Consider the following 23,777-nt stretch of genomic DNA (forward strand, 5'->3'; position numbering starts at 1 on the left):
ACCAGAATTGATACTTATATATCATGAGTCGGTTCAATGACCAGATTGGATACTTTTATATCATGAGTCGGTTCAAACACCAGACTGGATGTGTATATATCAAGGATTCAAACACCAGACTGGATGTGTATATATCATGGATTCAAACAACAGACTGGATATTTATATCATGGGTGGTTGCAAAGACCAGAATGAATACTTGTATATCATGAGTGGGTTCAATGACCAGATTGGATAATTTCATATTGTGAATGGGTTCAAACACAAGACTGGATGTGTATATATCATGGATTCAAACACCTGACTGGATATTTATATCATAGATGGTTGCAAAGACTAGACAGGATATTTATATGAGTGAGTTTAAACACCAGACTGGGTATTTATATCATGGGTGGTTTCAAAGACAAGAATGAATACTTATATATCATGAGTGGGTTCAATGGCCAGATTGGATGTGTATATAGCATGGATTCAAACACCAGATTGGATATTAATATCTCGTGGGTTCAGATACCAGACTAGACACATACACCAGGAGTAGGTTCAAAGACCAGATTGGATATTTATGTTGTGAGTTAGTTCAAACACCAGACTGGATTTTCAGATATCATGAGTGCGTTCAAAGACCTAGTTTGGTTCTGGTAGCTGACATTATATTGTAATTATTTGTACACATTATTTACTTTTTTTGTATAATATTTTTACAAAAGCCTTGTATGCAACTTTAGAAAAAATCACTTCAGCTTGGCAAATATAATTTGAAAGGCATGGTTAAGTTCTATTGAAATAACCTGATTAGACTTTCATGCCCTTTTGCAATTTATCATCTTTTCGCACATTTAGGATTTGCAATTCTTTTTACATAAACTTTATAATGATCATCATACTGCAATCACTCAAAGTAGACTGGTGTTATTTATTAGCTATATCTGTAATATAAAGATGATTTGATTTTCAGGCCATTATAGTGGCTTGTTCATGTTTTAGCTTCATTTTGTTAGCTTTGTTGGGAAAATACAAAACAGCCTGGTACAATATTGATATGCATATTCAGATTACTTCATTAGATTGTAGGATATTATAGTAATATTTCATATATGAAGTATCATTGTAAGAAAAAGACGTTATCATAGTGGGAAGGGTGGAGATATCTTTGTCTTTCAAAATTAGATCCCATCAGTTACCAGAGTGCAAGTACTAAAATATCATTATGCCCTGCCACATCAATGTATTGCAAAACATCCCATTCTAAAGTGTGGCTCATTTAAAAATCTTGGATTTACATATAAAGATTTTTCTCTATCCAGCTGGCTTGTGCATGCATGTGCATCCACTCAAAGAAATACATTTATCCAGTAGCTTAAGTAGATCATAGCAACACCAGTTCATAAGCTTTCGATCATGTTTAAATATATTGGTGGGAAACTCTTATACAAGACCATATTTTCAAACCTTGGCTTTGGTTTTGACTTTTCATGCCCATGTGACTATAATTATTTGGAATAGATTGCTTTGACTTTTCATGTCCATGTGACAATGCTCATTTGGAATCGATTGCTTTGACTTTTCATGTCCATGTGACAATGCATATTTGGAATAGATTTCTTTGACTTTTCGTGCCCATGTGACTATGCATATCTGGAATAGATTGCTTTGACTTTTCATGCCCATGTGACTATGATTATTTGGAATATATTGCTTTGACTTTTCATGCCCATGTGACTATTTATATTTTGAATATATTTCTTTGACTTTTCATGCCCATGTGACTATGCATATTTGGAATAGATTGCTTTGACTTTTCATGCCCATGTGACTATGATTATTTGGAATATATTTCTTTGACTTTTCATGCCCATGTGACCATGCATATTTGGAATAGATTGATTTGACTTTTCATGCCCATGTGACTATGATTATTTGGAATAGATTGCTTTGACTTTTCATGCCCATGTGACTATGTATATTTGGAATATATTGCTGATTTATTGTGCTCCACTTTTTTTTAGGGAATATAACTGTACCATTATTAAGGTATAGATTTTATATGCCACAAGTTTGTCTATAGTTTGGTGTTAGCTGCACGTGATTGATGAATTTCAATGTCTGTTTACAGTCGGATACATCTATAAAAACCAATTAATCACTTGGACTGCCTTTTCCCAATTTGTGATTATACAAAGATTCAATTTTTTTATAAGTTTAATTTTCAGATGATTTCTCTATTGGGGTATGAAATAAAATGTTTAATCTTTCATTTTGAAGTTAACTTCACAATAATTCATACAAATTACCTTAAATAACTTGCAGCATTAGAACTGTCCATTTTAGATCAATGAAGTGTGTATACAGAGGAAACTTGATGAATGATGCATCTAGTGGAGAATATATTATGTCTAGAATACGTCACAGTGACATACATTCCCCAATTGCTAGGATTATCAATGTCAGTGTTCATATATCTGTCAATCAGCATAATTATACTGACACTTAATGTATGAAACTGAAATTAGAATATTGTTGTCTGTACCTCGGGCTTCCAAATGTTTTGTGTATTGGAATTGGTGGTGACCTTAGAATTTTGTTTGCATATAGTACTTTAGGTATAGGACTACATGACACAAATCTATATATAGGTATATAGGTCATAAATCTAGCTAATCCAATACTGTCATTAGGTATAGGTCTATTGAGCACAAATCTAGCAAATGCAATACTGTCTTTAGGTCTATAGGGCACAAATCTAGCAAATGCAATACTGTCTTTAGGTCTATAGGGCACAAATCTAGCAAAGCCAATACTGTCATTAGGTATATAGGGCACAGATCTAGCAAATGCAATACTGGTTTTAGGTATATAGGGCACAGATCTAGCAAATGCACTACTGTCTTTAGGTATATAGGCCGCACATCTAGCAAATGCAATACTGTCTTTAGGTATATAGGCCACACATCTAGCAAATGCAATACTGGTTTTAGGTATATAGGGCACAGATCTAGCAAATGCACTACTGTATTTAGGTACAGGTCTACAGGGCACAAATCTAGCAAATGCAATACAGACTTTTCACTTCCATATGATTTTGTAAATGAACTGTATCAAGACTACATTGGATGATAAACTACGATAATCATATACAACAACAAAATTCCTAAAGCATATATTCCTTTTTGCCTTTATCTTTTAGTGTCCTCATGATTGTGAACATTATACATGTCCGATCGTAGTTCTATAATGTAATATGTCTACCCCGATATTCATGTTGTTTATGTCGACCCAAACAATGTAAATATCATGGTAGACGTATTACATTGTTGGACTAGGCCCTTCGTATAAACTGATGCCTATTTGTTTTGCTTACAGATTGGGTAGGAGTGATCATGGATGCATACAACAAAATAAAAATTAATGTCACGTAAAATAAGGTGTGTGCTAAAATAAAGAGTAGCTGCAATAAAGCACTTAAATGTGTGAACAAGGTATTGTCAGGCGATGTGTAACAACAACTATATTTACTTTATCCCGAACGCCACTTTTTCCAAAACTGCCTTTCCCTTTTAGCACATTTCCTTAGTAAAACGACTTAAATATGAAACGATGAGCTAAAGTTTCACTTATCATTTTCTACAATAATTTTATTTGATTTATATCAGGATAAATACAAATTTTGAAACCATCCGCATATCGGCCTTTACGTTTAAGTGCTGGTGACCATTTTATTCAAGAAAAGGTCAAGGCTGAAGAATGCTAGTAATTTTATGTTCAAGTACGACAGGAAACCAGTCTACTTCTTGGCTCAGGGTCTCTTCATTGTGACGTCACCAATGCATAGTGACGTATGTAGCGTTCAGCCTTTTCACATCGCCAGAGCTGTGTTCCATCGCCGCAAGGAAAGAATCCCTGGCCTATTTCACCCAAGTATTTCGAAAACTCTTCCCATTCTGCAATAAATTTATGTTAGGCACCAAATGCGATCTAAATAGAGTGTGCTGCATTATTCAAGGGTGTGATTTTTCCATTGGCATTTTACTGTCTGATTTCCTGTACTGTGTGGTGTATGCCCGGTGCAGGGCCATGGGGTTATCAAGTGTAACGTATATTGTTTAGTCATCGGTTGGATTACAAACTTTAGCAAGAAAAAATAATTGGAACTTTAGATTTTAGAATGGGTATCTAAATAATGGTAGAGGAACCATTTAAATAAATATTATCATCATCGCTGGTATTATGGTCATGTTCGATCCTCGTATTGCTATTATTTTCGTGTTGTTGTGATGATGATGGTAATGATGAAGATTATTCCTATTGTTTTACTTGCTGATGGTTTTACTCCTATTGCTGGCTGTTGTTGTTAATGTTATCCTTTATGTTGTTTCTGTTTTGTTTTTTTTGTTTGTGTTTTTTTTTTTTTTTTTTTTGGCTTTGGTTTGTTGCGGGGGGCTGGGGGGCTTTTCCTGTTAACTTAAACTTTATTATGGAGTTGTAAAGTGTTTTCAGTGATGTTTTATGAGCAGAGTGTGTGATGTTTATTCTCTCCATTTTTTGAAATATCACAAATATGTGTGAAAAGCAATGTCTTTTTTCTCTTTTCCTTCTTTATTATGTTAATCATATTTGTTAGTCACACAAAAAATGATTTGGTTTGATTTGGTGTTGTAAGGTACAGCAAATGCAAGTAGGTCATTTAATGCTTTAACAATTGCGGTAAAGTGTCATCCCTAAGAACAAACTAGCAGACATTGTGATTGGTCTTCTTTTTCATCTGTCCGTCATTCGTTTGTTCTTGTAACCTGACTTGCTACACAGATTAAGAGAGGATTATCATACTGGGTATCACGTATCAAGAGGAGGAGTAGATGACAGGGAAGGTCTTGGATCATGCATGCCGAGAATGGGGATACTGTATTGTGGAAGTGCTGGTAGTAAACCTGAATTCCATCTACACTGACTAATGGAGGTTATTTAATACGGAGACAGCTGGTGTAAAGTTTCTTGCACACGAACCGATTATCAGATAAATGTGGTTGAAGGTGGTGGGGTAATCTGAATTCCAGAATGAACTGTTCCGTCCATATATTAATCTCCAGAGAAAATAGCAGCATACCAAAATTTTATTTCTTGGACGTAAACAATCTTTTAAAGTGATATTTGTTCAACGCGAAATAATTTCGTACGCTTAAAACTTTCAAGTTTTATGCGTAAAACTGTGTTGCCTTGTGAAATGGAGGAAGATGACCAAATTTATGTTGCAACAGAACTCATTCGGTTATACACTTAGACCGCTCCGGTGACCTAGTGGTTAGAGCGTCCGCGTCGGATGCGGAACGTCGCGGGTTCGAACCCCGGCTGAGTCATACCAGAGACATACAAATGGTACTATGAGCTGCCTCGCTTGACGCTCATCATTAAGAGGTTACTGTTAGGACTGGTTGGCATGGTGTCAGGATAAAATGACTGGGTGGGACATGATGCCACATGTCTGCGGCATGATGACCAAATCACACACACACGCAGGTTATACACTGGGATACTGCACATATCAAGTTTCCATAACTGACCATTTTGGTCCTGAATGTTTATTATTTTGTCATTTTATTTTCTTTCTTAACAGAACGTAAATTTTCATTCCTTATTTCTTTTTACTTCAGAAACCAAAAATTTTTTGCTCCATAATCCTTAAGATATCGTATAAAGATAGATCTAGAATGACGTCATCAGCAGCCATATTTGTGGTATGCTGGCAGATTGTATATAGTGTTTGGAAGTTGAAATAAATTAAATGAGTCTCCAGAAACTGTTACAAAACATATTCACATAAACCGAATGCAAATCAGGATTTCGTTTGGTATCCATATTTGTAATTTATAAGTTTATTTTATCTCAGAGCACCATGTTCAAAATGGCCAATTTTGGAAGTTGCATATAGGAGAAACTACCAGGTTTCCCATCGTCCAGGTAAAATGGGCAGAAAATCGTCTGCTAGTGTGATCTTATCGGGAAACATCTATACTTGATTTGGTTTAATTACGTTTTGAATATTGATCGAGTCATTCCCTTGTGCAAGTTACAGTTTTTCTACCATTTTATTTAAACTTACCATTTATCTCGTATAATTGACTTTTTTTTGGCAACTACTTTAGCACTCCATGCCTATGTATAAGACCACATAAGAATTATTGATGTACGCATAGTCTGTATAAATCTATAAATAAATATGCTATAGGTTCTCCTTATTTTCGTATGCGGCACGATCGTTAGAAAAATTATTTTATGACAATAATAATTAGGATGATTACTCCTGTTCATTGTCTTGCATATGTTTATATCGTTTTTGTTGTTGTTGTTATCATCCTCGTGGTTAATCTTATCCTTCCCATTTTGGGGGGATGGATGGGTCCTTTGACAGAACTTTGATTTATTATGTATTTGTAAAATGACCCCCAGCGATGTTTTGTAATTGATCTTCATTTCCGCCTGTCCGGCGGTCGTTTGTTCTTGTAACCTGGATTGTTACACAGATTAAGAGAGGATTATCAAACTGCGTATCATTTTTCAAGAGGATAAGTCGGTGAATCGTGGATGACTGAGAATGCTGAAGGTGGGGTGTTGGGGTGGGGTGTGAACGCCATTTTTAAGCGCATAATAGTCCATACATGGCGACCAATATAACTAGTGGAGAAAGAAGCCGTGAAAATCGCGACTAACAACCACCGACCCACAGGAAGCTCCTGGCAAGCTATCTCAATATACCCAATTCGAGGCTTAAATAAAATTTACAACAATTTCGTGCGTGAACTTTACTTGACTTGTAAATTAGAAGATGGCCTAAGATGGAGTTTTCAGTGCGGTCATACTTTACATATATAAGAATTTCTTAATTGGGGGTAGATGTATTTTTCATCTCATATAATTGACATTTTTATTACAGTTGCTTTGCATTCCATGTCAATATTTGAGGCCTGTAAATAATAGTTGGTATATGCATAGTACAATAAATAAATAAATAAAGATAGAATTTAAAAATTGTACAATATCTGCTAATAAGTAAAATAAAATTGGTCCAACTACGCTGAAGCGGTCATTGGGTTTACTTTTCCTTATTTGCTGATATCATATTTTTATATGTACTTATTTTATGACATCAGTAATTCCAATTTATACGTAATTTTTAATATCGAGAATTAATGTATACTATATATTGAAATTCATAATATCACAAATTAAAAACATTTATAATACCACAAATTTGAATAGATATTTTTTGTAAATAATTTAATGATATCAACATTTGAATATATAATATCTCATTTTGTAAATACTGGATTATAAATTCATCAGCATTATTTTCTATCAACTATTGTATTTAATATTGATAACTACACCTAACTGGGAAATAATAGGTACGCATATTTAATCTCTAAAGTATGTAACTATAGATGTGTTATATATAGAGGACACAATCGCATTAAAGATGGCGAGAGACCTCATTTGCATTCTGATATTCAATGGATGGAACCTTTATACTCTGTAGAGATTGCAGTTCCCAAAATATATTCATCCAACTCCTTGTCCTCACCCACAGGATATTAAGCATGGAGTGGGAATGAATAGACATGAAAATGCCTGTCCGTGATCGTTTAAGATTTTGAAATAATTCGTATAATTGGTTGGGACATTTTATCCATAGGAAAATTTAAAATGCATCGAGAAATGTCTAGCAATTTTCTACTCAAAGTACACTTGAATCCTGAACCACTCATTTTTAAAAGAAACGACTCAAGCCCATGTCTTAATATGTTTAAATCAAATGTAGAACCACTACCTTCCTTTCAGAGCATTTCCGAATCACTCATATATTTTTTTTTATTTTAAATAAACCAGTATTATGTCCTTAACCCTAGCGGTATTCTAGGTATGGATCGCTCCTTCTTCAAAAGTGCTTAACCCTAGCGGTATTCTAGGTATGGATCGCTCTTTTTTCAAAAGTCCTTAACCCTAGCGGTATTCTAGGTATGGATCGCTCTTTTTTCAAAAGATGCACTTTATTTCCTAGACTCAAATAATAATCTTCATTTTGCATTTAGTGGCGCAAAAATTAAAGTGAAAAATCATACACATTATAACAATAACTTACAACTATACTATGATCAATTCAGATATTTTTGGGAGAGTTGATGTAAATATTGTACTAGTTTAATATGAAAACAACCATCTATGTATTAGGACATAATTTTTAGTACAAGTAATAAGATTGAAGTTTTCTCTAAATTGTATTAAAAGTAAGTTTTCATTAAATTATATTGGAAGTAATTTTCTATTAAAATATATTGAGATTAAATCCATTATTTCGGTATTACAATTATATACTATTTAATAAAGACTGCGCCCCTTACGAAAAAATACAAAACCGTCTTATGCATACATTTCCCTTGTATCATAAGTCAGCAAAAAATTACATTCGGTAAGTTGTTTAGATAGATGAACTAGACGAATTCCAAAGATTTTTCTAGATGGGTAAATGAGCTGATCTTGCAGATTTGTCTACATAATGACGTACATTGACCCAGACGATAGTCTGTAAGAAACTAAATCTCACTTTGAGATTCTGGCGTACACAAGAACTAGGCGCATGTCCATATTTGGCTTTGTCCTAAGAAACTGATATAAAAAGTCTCAGCCCATGGGCACGCCAGTTCTTCGCCAGAGACTCAAAAAGACTTTTGTCTTTACAGGTAAGATTATCGTCTATGTACAATTTTTCATATAGTATAATGATTTTTAGTGTTATAAGGATTTTTAGTGTTAAGATGTTAATCTAACATCAGTACATTGCAACATTGGATTATTTTAATATTTCTTTACTATTATTTAATATAATGTATTGGAAAGTTTAATTGTTTGAAGAACTTATATTTACTTGTAATTGTATTATTGATTATAGTAAAAAGCATCGTTCGTTACCAACTCCATATTCCGTAATAATTAATTTAGAAATAAAATAATCTTTGAATAATACAGTTTATTATGTTTACATTTTAGAATAAATTCAGTAAAATATATTTCAATTACGGTATTAGTCTAAAATATTGAATTTTAGATTCTTTAGCACTCGTGAATCTATTCGATATTTAATTATCTGTATTATATTCTAAAAGGCAGAAACGATAAAAATGTATGATGTTAGTAAGTGAAAGAATATCGTTGTTTTATATGTATCTCTTATATCTGTAATTTAAGCTTATGTAGATTGATATTGGAGTGTAATTTTATATGTTGAGTATTTCATTAAAAAGTTCTTCGCCAGAGACTCAAAGAGACTTCTGTCTTTACAGTTGATCCCGTACCTTCGGCTGCCGAAATTCCCCAGATGTAGCCATATCTTCATTGTCAAGTGACTCCTCTTCCAAGAGGGTTGAACTTCCTCTCTCTCTCTCTCTCTCTCTCTCTTGGGTCATGGAAACAGCTTGACCATGAATTTATTAGACAATCCGTCTCGTAAAAGCTGATGGATAAATATTTTCTTTTTCATAAAATATGTTTTACGTGATAATGTGTATTTGTTTAGAAGTTTTGATGGGGAAAAGGTTTGGACATAGATCTGTTACGTTATAACATTCAGGAGAATACAAATATTTATTTGTCAATTTTAAACCAAAAATATTTAGAAAAGATGAAGATTTATATATTACGCTTAGTGATTATAACATTAATACAAGCAGCATCAACCGTGAGAGAAAGACTGTTAACATTTAAATAAACAGCGTCAACCGTGATAGAAAGACTGTTAACCTTGAAATAAGTAGCGTCAATCCTAATATAAAGATTGTTAACATTGAAATAAACAACGTCAACCCTGATAGAAAGATTGTTAACCTTGAAAAAAAACAGTGTCAACCCTGATGGAAAGATTGTTAACTTTGAAATAAGCAGCGTCAATCCTGACAACAAAATTATTAACATTATACGGTATGAAAATGAATAAACTACGTTTTTGATGCAAATAAATTTGCATTCATCAAAATTTACAGTATAATATCAAATTCTCATAAACTCTATAATGTCAAATTAGAAACGACTCATCTACCAAAGAAAACATTTTCCATTAAAATGAACTGCGGAAGCAAAATATATAGGTAACAATCATAAAGGACTTAGAAATCTTTTTCAAAATAATGCTTTTCTAAAATGTAACAGATGTAACTAGAAATTAAAGTCAAAACATGCACGTCAGATAAATCTGTATTGATCTCAAGGCTAGACAGAAGAAAAGAAAGTAAGTAAAACTCCCCAATTATCTCAGTTGAACAGAAAACTGGTACACACCAAAATCACATAATTTGGCTACTAGATCGACTATCAGTTAATGAGAACTGTATTGGTTTAACGCTTTTCTTCATAACGTCGTAGGCTGTACATGACATCCAGAATATGTGATAGAGGAAGACTCAGAGAAGACCCCCGGAAGATAGACGGACCTGTAAAGACAAGCTCTTAAACAACTTGGTCTACATTCAGGACTAGTAGCGATAAAATATTTTCAACATGGCTACCAAGGTTGTCATTCTGTACATGCAAGCGTAACCATTTTGATTTAGGACCAACAAGGCACAACAAGAAATCATTTGGTGAAACCTTATGGGAACATTTCTTCTAATTCATCAGGAGCAGCAATAACAAGACTTTCAAGATGGTCACTTTGGCAGCCATATCGAACATCACATGGGCACCAGTTTCACATAGTACCATACTAGACATCAGATGAAACCTCTGTTTATATGACCATCTATTTAGGAGTAGTATGTTTAAATAACTACTTGGGCGTCCATATTGGACATCCAAAAGCCATTACTTTCATGTAGGACCAAGGAGACACCATAATACATTTTCTAGTGAAAACTCATTACTCATATGACATCCATTTAGAAGGAGTAGCGACAATAAGACTTTTTTTTTTTTTTACAGATGACCAGTGTGGGATTATACCGGCGCTAACAAACTAGTAATAAAGAACGGCCGGCAGGGAGATGGCATGCAACAGACTAGCCTTTAATTTATCGTTGTCTGTAATAATTAGAGCTAAATCGAATAATATTTACCACACGCCACACTTTAGTTACCCCTCCTCCACCAAAGAAATGAAAATAAAATAAGAAGAAAAGCAAGGAATATATTATTTTAAAGTGTCCGATCAAGTTGGCAATATACATGAAAGTATAATTCGGTAATGCATCAGGGACCTGACATAGACTGATATACGTGACGAAAATTGAACAATTTGGCATACGTTTAGAGTTACAGATGGGTACTGCGAGATTTAAAATTGAGTTGAAATTCTGAAAACTCGGAAGTCAGTTTGTCTGAAAATGGCGATTTGTCAACAAATTCACTTTTAATTTCAACAATATTTTCTGAAAGTGTAGATAAATGACATGAATTCCGAAGTATTTATTGTCTTGCTTCTTGAATTAAACTAAGCCCTTGAAAACGCTTTAAAAAAACCACTAGAAAAATATGTTGTGTTTTTTCTCACATGATCTTTGCACACATCGTTGTCTTGGAAATTGCAAATAATGCACAAATAACAAAGCAATTACGAAAACTAAGGATACACAGCATACGTTTTGAAGCTCTTTGCTCTGAGATTCAGAGTTTCATGGGGTTTATACATGTAGTGGATAGGAACGGGATATTAAAGATGTAGTGGATAGGCACGAGATATTATACATGTAGTGGATAGGCACGCTATATTATACATGTAGTGGATAGCAGAAAAGTTGTAAATCAAACTGTAGTTGCGATGGCTTTCTCTGGATATAGTTTAATTTTTCATATTTTATAAACTTCGCGTATGTCAAAGACTTTGAACTGATTTTTATGTAATCTACTACCCCTAATCCAAAACCTTTCGCTACTACTACATCCCCATCCCCTCTCGCTGGGATTCTTGTTGATGAAAAGTTTAAATTCAGAATTGGAAAAATGTAACGTATAATGTAATAAATAAAATAAACACAATTTGTGGTATCATGAAAATGAATTCAGACATAATAATGATATTCACGCAGTAATTTGATATTTGGAGTAGTACTGATATGGTAACTATGTAGTGTGTGTGTGTGTCTGTGTGTGTGTGTGTGTGTGTGTGTGTTGCGTTTCACAAAGTAGCTTTAACAATTTTTCAGTCATATCGCTACGATGTCTGCACTGTGGCAGTTTATAGTGATGTAGCATCATGTCCCACCCGGTCACATTATCCCGACACCAGGTCGACCAGTCCTAACACTAACCTCTTAATGTTGAATGTCAAGTGAATACCATTTTTATAAGTCTTTGATATGACTCGGTCGGGGTTCGAACCCGCGACTAATCATTGAGGCTACCGGAGCGTTCAACTGTGTACAATACACCAGTGTGCGTGTGTGTGTGTGTGTGTGTGTGTGTGTGTGTGTGTCAAACATTGTGATCATATCAATTTAAAACTTTATAACAATATCAATATAGCAGTTTCTTAAGTTACGTTGAATTTTAAATATTTGTTTATACTTCGTATTAATAATAATAATAATAATAATAATAATAACAATAATAATAATAAATCATGTTATATGTGTCTAGCCACCAGAGTGGACCAGTTCATCTGTTGGCAGCCATCATGATGTATTTTGTTAACGGTCCCTAACCAATTGGGTTGATGATGTTTAATATGTCTAGCCATTCGGGTGGATCATGTTATATGTGACTAACCAGTAGGGTGGATCATGTTATCTGTGACTAACCATTAGGGTGGATTATGTTATCTGTGAATAGTCATTTAGGGGGATCGTGTTATATGTGTATATTAGGGTTGATTATGTTATATATGTCTAATCATTAGGGTGGATCGTGTTATCTCAAAGAATCCAGACTTATGCAGTGGTACATATGTTGCCCAGGAAAACATATTTATGGCATCCAATAAACCTGTGGGATATGACGTAATGGTGTCAAATCATATTGGCGCGTTGCCTGAGTAACTTTAATATGGGAATGGAGGGGATAAACTTCGCCACAGTTTTTGGTCGAAACACTAAATAATAACAAATAAACTTCTCGGTTTTTGAGAGCTGAAATAAAGATCTTGCTTCTAGGGTTTTCACTTTGTATTTATATTGATGTTCAACTATTGAAAAGCGAAATACCGATACATGTTATTTTTGTGTTCCTGAAAAATATATTCGTACGAAAGGAACTTTACATTTGGCTTTATAGACAATTTACAAACTGTCATACTTTTAACCTTCTCAAAAATATCCACACTGAAAATTTATTTTATTTTTCATAGATACTGCAAAATATTAAAGCGGTATACTAACATCGAAACATTATTGTCAGTAGTAAGGAAAACTAACAAAAATCCTACAATGCAAATCCGACTTATAAGAGGCCAAATACACCGTCCGGCGTCAGATAAAGTAGAGTGTTTATTTTTAAATGTTTATTTTTGAACACATTTTATTACCATATATTGGACACCTTTTAATATCAGGCAGCTGAAACAATAATCAAAACGTTTACTTTTTAAAATTGCATTACGTATCAATTTACTGAAAAATCTCATAAAGTATATTAGACCTGAAATAACAAATGAAAGAAAACTATGTCATCAAGATTCCGACTGATACAAATGTTGACGATGGTATAACTTCCGCCTAAAACGCTTAGCACGCTCTGGAACACTATGTGTACGTATTGATGTGCTAGTAAAAAAAATAGCAAAAAGGTTGTTATATGAATATCACATACCTTCTATTTTTAGTTCCACAGTTCCAAAATAGACCAGATTGCAAATAGCTTTCCGTGATGTTGCTGTGGCCATCGTATCGTCTAAATGGCCTGTGAATAAAAACGTATCGATTCTAGGTGAAATGAGTCGCCAGCCTAACATATTGTATGTGTTAGAACTGAGTAGCAAAGAACAAAGAACAAACTCCCGGCCAAAATCCATATACATGACTACCATTTAATTCAGAAATTAACGTAGATATCAGCTTCTGTGCAAAAATGTGTACTGTTAAACACAACAAAAAATAGATTTTGACTGTGTGCTTAAAGGCATCATGTAAATACTGACCATTTAGCACTACAACACTATATCTTGACTGTGCATATGCAAATATAAATATCGTGGATTATTGCTTTATCAAACTGGCAAAGTGTATTCACCTAATAGTAATAATGTAATAATATCGATAACATCATATATAATCAATTCAGTTCAGTATCATCTAATGTAAAGAAAATGTTTGCTGTGTCCGTCGTCCGTGACGTATTCTAGACATAATATATCCTCCATTAGATGCACCATTCAAGTTTCCTCAGTATACAAACTTCGTTGATCTAAAATGGACAGTTCTAATGCTGCAAGTTAATTAAGGTAATTTGTATGAATTATTGTGATGTTAACTTCAAAATCAAAGATGAAACATTTTATTTCATACCCCAATAGAGAAATCATCTGATATACAACCTCTCCTATCGATGACTCTTCTCAAACGTCTTTGATCTTAAATCTGTTCTACATCGACCCAAGGCATATACTCTCTTAAACTGTGCTTCAATCACGTGCTATGATCACATGCCAGCTTGTAGATAAGATAACTACTACGTAGAAAACCAGATCATGTTCTATATTAAAATGCCGCCTTCCACAATGTCACCATGTCATCTTTGAATAAGCATACAAGATACATGCGTCGTTATCTGTGGAGGGCTCTATGATGATACCCAAGCATTTTCTTAGGCATATTTCAAGCGCTATCACACCCACCTTTATCTGCTGATCTGATCCCCGTTTCTCTCTCTCTCTCTCTCTCTCTAGAATACCACCACCAGCATCAGTTATTTTGGGACATTCTTGTTGAAATGTTGCCAGATCCACACGAAGCAAACGATCTCCAGATTCCTTGGTCGAAAACCAGACGACAGACAACGATCTCCAGATTCCTTGGTCGAAAACCAATCATTACAAAAGCTCATTTTCTGTATCAGCACCTACTGTATGGGATTCCTTACCAATGAGGATACGTAATTCAACATCCCTTGCTTCTTTTAAATTATCATTAAAGAAATTCTTTCTAGACCAGCTGGAATGATATATTAAAAGCTCTGAATAGAAAACTTTAAAATCATATCCATAATTGATATATATTTGTATGTTTCCCAGTATAGTCACACATAGTCATTCATGTCAAATATGTACGAATGAGTGTGCGACGATACATGGTTATGTGCATGAACTTCTATTTTTATTATTTTATTACAAAAACTGAGGACCACATGGCAGATGGGTCAGCCATGACCAAATGTGTTATCCTCGTTAAAGATAGTTTATTATTAATATTATTATTGTTATTATTATTATTATTATTATTATTATTATTAATATTAAATCCCATATTTAAAGCTAGCTTTCAAACACAGGGAACTGAAATAGGGGCATTCTAGCTGGACAGTTAGCTGGGAGTCTAAAAGCAATTAATTTTGACATGAATGAAATTCACACTTGCTAATAACTAGTTGATGACAGATTCGTGTTACTTTGATGTTGTATTCTGGCGGCAGCTATCGGCCATCTCATTATAATGAAGTTTCGTATAAAGAAATATGCACATCATATAAGTACAAAAGCACAGCATATAATGAAGTTTGTACAGCATCAACTGATGGTGCAACCAAATACAACTTATCCCACTTTAACCATCTCATTATCAGATTAAGTCACAAGTGACTTACCCCCCGATCCAGGTGGTCCTATTATTATCATTCCGATTGAATTTGGTAACGCTGCATGATGTTTAATTGGCCCTTGTTTGCTTTCTTTTTTGTCGCTGAGAAATCAATTATATCCATATTATATCTAATTATATGAATTTATATTGTTTGCAATGCAGAGCTAAAACTTCAACTAATGATCTATCCAGTGTTACAAAAAAAAAAAGAATAGCATACGGTGGAAGATGTGCAATATGTAACGGGAAGAAGTTTTCGTTTTTACCCAGAATTCAACGTAAAGACGGAGGTGATATTGTTACAAAATTTCTATAAATCCCTCAAAATGTTTGCTTTCTGAATTTACACAAAGTATTCTTCTACTTTCCCTGTACTAAACCCTGTTTCTATCAACAACCAAACCAAACACTTCGAGAATATCCCAAGCGTATACCAGCCAACTAGGTTATATACATGTCACCTTACCTGGATGACAAGCCAGGTAGGTTATGAAAGGTTATCACAGCCGGGTTATTTATGTTATTGCAAACTACTACTTGAGGATCAGATCACATTAAGAATTATATGTATACTTCGTTCATGTTGTTGCTCAATCAAATGCAGGCAGTCAACGTAGATAATCCACAATAAAAGGGATGAATGAATAAGCCTCCAATTATCACTGTAAAAATCCTATGTTAGCATATACGTCTTTCGGTTTTTTATTTGCTTTTAGTAACCCGAGTACTTGCATCTATCCATTTGTCAGTCAAATAAATAAAACTTTTTTCTTTACTTTAAATCGTCCATATTACTTTTCATCTACGTTCTCTTCACCGTACTTGCATCACCTGAAAAACAACAACTACACCAACTTCTACCACTACTGGCGGTGTTGCTACAACTAAAATCAAACCACATCTCAGCATACATCAAAGTACTGTCACCACAACTGATGTTAATAGTGCCCTTGATAAAGTGACATAACAGTGTTGGCAACTTTCACCTTTACTAATGGTGATAGTAGTGGTGATGATGACGATACTAATGGTGACGATGATGATAATGGTGGCGATGATGGCACTAATGGTGATGATAATGGTGGTAATGACGATAATGGTGATGATGATACTAATGGTGGTGATGATGCTAATGGTGGTAATGATGATAATAGTGACGATGACGACAGATGTGATGACGATACTAATGGTGGTGATGATGATAATGGTCATGATGATACTAATCGTGGTGGTGATGATAATACTAACGGCGGTGATGATGATCATAGCGACGATGGCGATAAATGTAATGATGATACTAATGGAGATGGTGATAATGGTGGTGATGACGATAATGGTCACGATGATACTAACGGTGGTGATGATGATAATGGTGGTAATAGAGTCACTATCGTCATACACTTAAGTTGTTACCAAAACTAATGGTAGTTTATAGTTCCGTATCAATTCTGACCTCAACCATGACAAGTGTCTGTATCAAGTCTGACCTCAAAGATTCTACGCATCTATATATCAAGTCTGAACTCATCCATTCTATATATTTGTGTCAATACGTGATAATAAACACATTCAAAACTAATGTAATTACAGTAATGTTTCTACGATGGCCGTGAGCAGCCAAATTATTTATATTTCAAAGAAAACTCAATTTTTACTTGTACATATTTTTCTCAGATAACACAAATTTCTGTACATGCACACATTTGGGTTGCTTAGTAGTTGTAGACGTTAACGAACAGCCTTTAGAAAAATGTGCATATGTACACAGTTCAGTTTCTTTGAACGGTAAATATGTTGTCCGCAATTGGCTATCATATATTCCATACACTGGCTACAGAAGAACACGGGTGATTGTTGTTGTTGTTGTAGGGTTTAACGCCATTTTTCAGCACACGATAGGCTATGCATGGCGGCCAGTATTAATGGTGGAAGAAGAACCCTGGAAAACCACGGAAAGAACCACCGACCCACGAGAAGCTACTGGCAAAGTTTCTCACATACCCACATTGGCTGAATCCGAGAACACGGGTGAAAGAATAAGTATATGGTAAGACTGATACGCGCAAAATACATCGATTGAGTAGCTGTCACCCATTATGACCACATGAAATATGAATATGTATTTGCACGGTTTTATAAATCATATGAAAAAGAAAGATACTTACAGATTTTCTACAAATTCCTCAAAATCTTAGCTTCCTGTATATACACAAAGTATGTTTCTTCTTTCCATGTACTAAATCCTGTTGCTATAAACAAATTAAAACAAACACTACCACAATTTCACAAGGATATACCAGCCAGCTAGGTTATAAATAGGTCAACTTACCTGGATGACCCGCCAGCTGGGTTATACAAATATTACCTTATATGGGTGAATTATGTTGTTGCAAACTACTACCTCAAGGACGTCTCGAGGATCATATCACTGTATAACTATATGCCTACTTTGTTCATGTGGATTGTGCAAGCTTAATGCAGGCAGTCAAACGTAGAGAAAACACAGTAACAGGGAAGAATGAATTCGTATCTAATTATCACAGTAGAACTGCAATGTTTGCATACGAGCCTTTCTGCATGTTTATAAGCTTTTATCTAATTATTATTTTTAACCCACATTCTCTATTATTATTATTATCATTATTTAAAGTAACTTTGACATTTTTTCAGTCATATCGCTACGATGTCTTTGGTATGATCGAACTCACGACATCCCGCATCCGAGGCGGACGCTCTAACCACTAGGCCACCGGAGTTGTTTTTAGTAACCCGAGTACTTGCATCTATCCATTTGTCAGTCAAATAAATAAAACTTTTTTCTTTACTTTAAATCGTCCATTTTACTTTTCATCTACATTCTCTTCATAGTACTTGCATAACCAGAAAAACAACAACACCAACTTCGACCACTAATGGCGGTGTTGCTGTTGCTGTTGTTGTTGTTGTGTTTAACCCCGGGAAGATGTTAATAGTGCCTTTGTTAAAGTGACATAACAGTGCTGGCAACTTTCACCTTTACTAACGGTGATAGTAGTGGTGGTGATAATGATGGTGATGATGATACTAATGGTGACGATGATGACAATGGTGGCGATGATGATATTAATGGTGGTGATGATGATAATGGTGATGATGGCATTAATGGTGGTGATGACGATAATGGTGTTGATGATACTAATGGTAATGATAATAATGGTGGTGATGATGATACTAATGGTGCTGCTGATAATAATGGTGACGATGGCGATAATTGTGATGATGATACTAATGGTGATGATGATAATGGTGGTGATGAGGATAATGGTCATGATGATACTAACAGTGTTGGTGATGATAATGGTGGTGATAGAATCACTATCGTCCTACACTTAAGTTGTTACCAAAACGATTAGTAGTTTATAGTTCCATATCAAGTCTGACCTCAACCATGATATGTGTCTGTATCAAGTCTGACCTCAAGGGTTCTACGCATCTGTGTATCAAGTCTGAACTCATCCGTTCTATATATTCGTGTCAATACGTGATAATAAGCACATTCTAAACTAATGTAATTCCAGTAATGTTTCTACGATGGCCGAGAGCAGCCCAATTGTTTATATATCATAGAAAAGAATTTTTTTTACTTGTACATATTTTTCTCAGATGACACAAATTTCTGTATATTTACACACTTGGGTTACTTAGTAGTTGTAGACGGGAACGAACAGCGTTTAGAAAAATGTTCATATGTACACAGTTCAGTTTCTTGGAATGTTAAATATGTTGTCCTCAATTGGCTATCATATACTCCATACACTGACTACAGAAGAACACGGGTGATATGAAAGAAGAAGTATGTAGTCAGACTGATACGCGCAAAATACATCGACTGAGTAACTGTCACCCGTTGTGACCACATGAAATATGAATATGTATTTGCACGGTTTTATGATCATATGAAAAAGAAAGATACTTACAGACTTTCTATAAATTCCTCAAAATCTTAAATTCCTGAATATACACATAGTATGTTTCTTCTTTCCATGTACTAAATCCTGTTGCTATAAACAAATTAAAACAAACACTACCACAATTTCATAAGGATATACCAGCCAGCTAGGTTATAAATACGTCAACTTGCCTGGATGACCCGCCAGCTGGGTTATACAAATATTACCTTATATGGGTGAATTATGTTGTTGCAAACTACTACTTCAAGGACGTCTCGAGGATCATATCACTGTATAACTATATGCCTACTTTGTTCATGTGGATTGTGCAAGTTTAATGCTGGCAGTCAAACGTAGAGAAAACACAGTAACAGGGAAGAATGAATTCGTATCTAATTATCACAGTAGAACTACAATGTTTGCATACGAGCCTTTCTGCATGTTTATATTCTTTTATCTAATAGCCCGAATACTTGCATCGATCCATTTGTCACTCCAACAATTACAACTACGTTGACTAGAAATCCTCCAGTTCTCCTTTTATCTACATTCTCTTCTTCCTCGTACTTGCATCACCAGAACAACAACTACAACAATAACAACAACCACGCCTACCTCTACCAGTACTATCTCTGTTGCTACAACTAAATCAAGCCAAATCTTAGCATTACATCAAACCATCACAGCTGATGTTAATAGTATCTTTGTTGAAATGCCATGACAGCAACGGCGACTTATACCGTACTAACGATGATAGTAGTGGCTGTGATAATGGTGGTGATGATGTTGTTGTTGTATGGTTTAACGCCATTTTTCAGCACAATATAGGCTATACAAGGCAGCCAGTATTAATGGTGGAGTAAGGACTCAGGAAAAATCCAGAAAGAAACACCGACCCACGAGAAGCTACTGGCAAGCTTTCTCACATACCCACATTGGCCGAATCCGAGACTCGAACCCATGCAGACAGAGGTGAGATGGCTGACTGGAAAATTGAACTTGTCCTTGGGAAAATTCAGCTTGCCCCAACAATGGTCACGTAGAAAATGGTTTTGAAATAGATTTTTGAGAGAGAGAGAGAGAGAGTTAAAGTAACGATGGATACTCATTAATCCCTGACGATTGAAACTTTCTTGCACTTTTAACATCATCATACTGCTTATTTTTCTGTAAACCGGATACATTAGAGCTAGAAACTTCGACAAGTTTCCTTTTCTTGCCTAAGGCAGCGGGCTCATTTAATTAACTCATTTCGTCAAGAATGGGAAAAGATTAACTCTTTGTAATGATTCATTTATACTCGCAACTGAAAGATTTCTAAACACTGATTTGATCAATATATTTCATAATTATCATCTAGTCACCTTGAAGTTACCAGTATGCATCAACATATTTGACAAACCGACTTTTGAGAAAACTTATTTTTATCCATTTAATATTTGCCAAGCAGTATTTACTTATCGGCCTCCTCCTGTTAATTACCACATAAACAACAGATCGTAAACAACGCGTGCGGGTGTTATATTTTCGGTTCATTACTAATGCTTTGAATGATATCCTGGTGATTAATCGTTAGTGACGAGTGACTTTTATTTCCAAACGCACGTCAATGAAATGCCACAAGTAATATTAATAACGATTAACGCCTTACTCGCCTCTGTGTGTGTGTGTGTGTGTCCTTTATGCAACGGTCACCTGCCTCTGTGGTCCGTAAAGGAATATCACATATATCTGTGTACAACCATTGCTTTACACGCCTGTTCTTGTAACTCCAGTCACATTCAAAAGGTGTCAGTAATGTCTAATTCGAATGTGAGGCAGTTTTTTCATTAGGGCAAAACCAGCGGGTCGAAACAACAGTGGTTGTATTAGTCGCAACAAATATAAATCACCTTGTATGCCATTATGACGGTTACATTTAGTTATATTCATCTATTCGCCTCACAGATACTTGATTCAGTGGGAAACTAGTGTCTACACTGCCTGTTATTTTACTGCGAATTAAAGATATCTCTGAGGAATTCATTAGACACACGAGTTACATCCCTTTTCATAAGGACAGAGGTGATTCAATTTATGTCTATAAAAACAGCTGACGTGTCACAACGAAAAACCATATAAAGCGTATTTTAATTTCCTTTTCATTACATTCCTTTCATACAGCACGGCCGTCTTTTAATTTCCTTTTCTTCACAACTTTCTCACACAGCCCGACTGTCTTTTGATTTCTTGTTCATCACAGCCTTCTCACACAGCTCGACTGTCTTTTTATTTCTTGTTTACCACACCCTTCTCACACAGGTCAACTGTCTTATAATATCGGTGACTGGATCAAATGATTAATGCTTATACTGTTTAACTGCGCGAACAAACTAAGATGGGTGTAAATTTTTAAGTCTGATTATTTCATTTATTGGATGGATTAAAGTGGGCAGGATGCTGTCATATTTCATTGCGTGGAACGTGATTTTGCACACAAAAAAACAACAGATACCCGTTTTGCTACACAGTTCAAATAACATAATTGTGATACTAGTACTACTACTACTACTAATAATAATAATAATAATACGAAGAAGCAGATGATGATGATGATGATGACGATGATGTTGCAAACATCGCGACTAATGATGACGTAAAAGTATTCTAAGTTTCATTTAACAATTTCATTTTTTTAAAAGTTCAGTCTCATGAAGGTGGAATGGAAAACATTATATCCCAAGTTGTGACCTGGAATGTGACGATTAGACTAATTATGTGGTACATATATCCTAGTAGTAATGAACCATTACGGACTGATGGATGGATAGATGGCTGGAAACAGATATCCTACATGTTCTCGATTTTTGTAAGATGTCCCAGAGTAAATAACAACTGTAACATTAACTACAAAACAACTTTATTGATATGAACAAGTAAAAAACATCTTGGATATTCAACAAATAGAAGTTATAAGAAATTAAACAACTTGTTCATGATGAGATGAGAGTGATACATGTATTGTTTGTCATTTGATGTGAAATGATACACTGCTTGTTCAACATGAGAATTTTCAATGTCTTCTCAAATTTCCCCATTACGTTTATCCCCTGGGCTTCTCCAGTCATGTTTCAGTATAAGCATAAACCATTTGTCATGACAATACAGATACTGGCTTTTATTAATGTGAAACAGTGACAAAAAGCTGTGAACTTTCTTAAATGGTAGGAATACAATTAATTTACATCTTGTAGACAAGTGACACATTTTCCCCAATCATCACTGGCTGCGAGGGCTTATCTCGTGTGCTAATAATGAAGAATCTTAAAACATACAAGCTGTATTACCTTCTAAAGTCATTCTGACAGAATTTAATATTATCTAGAAATATCGCCCTCATGAATAAAATAAATGTTTGTATGTTAACATGTTTTACTTGATTCACATAAGTACATGTACTTATTAAATTTCATTTATTATGATGTGCCTAAGTTTGATTCATTCAGTCAGTCTGATTTTCCTTCACATAAAAAAACCCAAGCAGAATGTATCATCGCGTGTTTACTGTTTATCATTTTACATTCTCATATTTAGAAATGGTTCAGGTACAGATATTATTGACTAAAATTGTCAATATGTACATTACAAAACCTGTATATATGGAACAATTGCATGAAATTATTTTAGATATACCTGTTTAAGTAACAATGTGAAGTGATACAATTTTTGCTGCATACAAGTACAGAATCACTAAGCAAAAATACTGTCACTAATATTCGCCAAACCCAAAAAGAAATATAAAATAAATGCCTTTAAATGGGAAATCAAAATATTTCAAAATTCTTCATTACTCAAGTCAAACCAATTCACACGAAGCACCATAAAAGTCACAGATACATTCACCAAGTAATGCAAATACAGTAAACTGATATAAATGAAAATAGTAGGCCAAAGTTAGCCTTTGGTCATATCAGATTTACACAACTCAACAGCTGACTATTTCAGTAATCAGGCTTGTATGCCGTAAGAGGTCATCATAAGTAAACAAGCTTGCAAACTTTTTATCATTTAAATTGTTACTATTTTGACGTCAGTTTTT

The 23,777-nt window shown here is 34.6% G+C and overlaps 1 protein-coding gene across 3 annotated transcripts in view; it reads right to left on the reverse strand.

The window, feature by feature from the left end:
- Positions 1-19,848, reverse strand: part of LOC149786943 (uncharacterized) — a 170,433-nt gene extending 150,585 nt beyond the window's left edge. For 2 of the 3 annotated variants that reach the window (XM_089977477.1, XM_089977475.1), the window contains exons 1-2: positions 17,936-19,162; positions 13,786-13,875 (exon numbers count right to left, since the gene is read on the reverse strand). In XM_089977477.1, coding sequence (XP_089833603.1) covers positions 13,786-13,858 — 73 coding nt within the window. In that variant the 5' untranslated portion in view covers positions 13,859-13,875; positions 17,936-19,162. Of the gene's footprint in view, positions 1-13,785; positions 13,876-17,935; positions 19,163-19,726 lie in introns of those variants that run through there. The other variant, XM_089977476.1, reaches the window with a different exon arrangement.
- Between the last annotated feature and the right edge of the window lie 3,929 nt (positions 19,849-23,777).

This window comes from Sinohyriopsis cumingii, chromosome 12, assembly GCF_028554795.1.
Source record: "Sinohyriopsis cumingii isolate HCF-2022 chromosome 12, ASM2855479v2, whole genome shotgun sequence".
NCBI classification, from domain to species: domain Eukaryota; kingdom Metazoa; phylum Mollusca; class Bivalvia; order Unionida; family Unionidae; genus Sinohyriopsis; species Sinohyriopsis cumingii.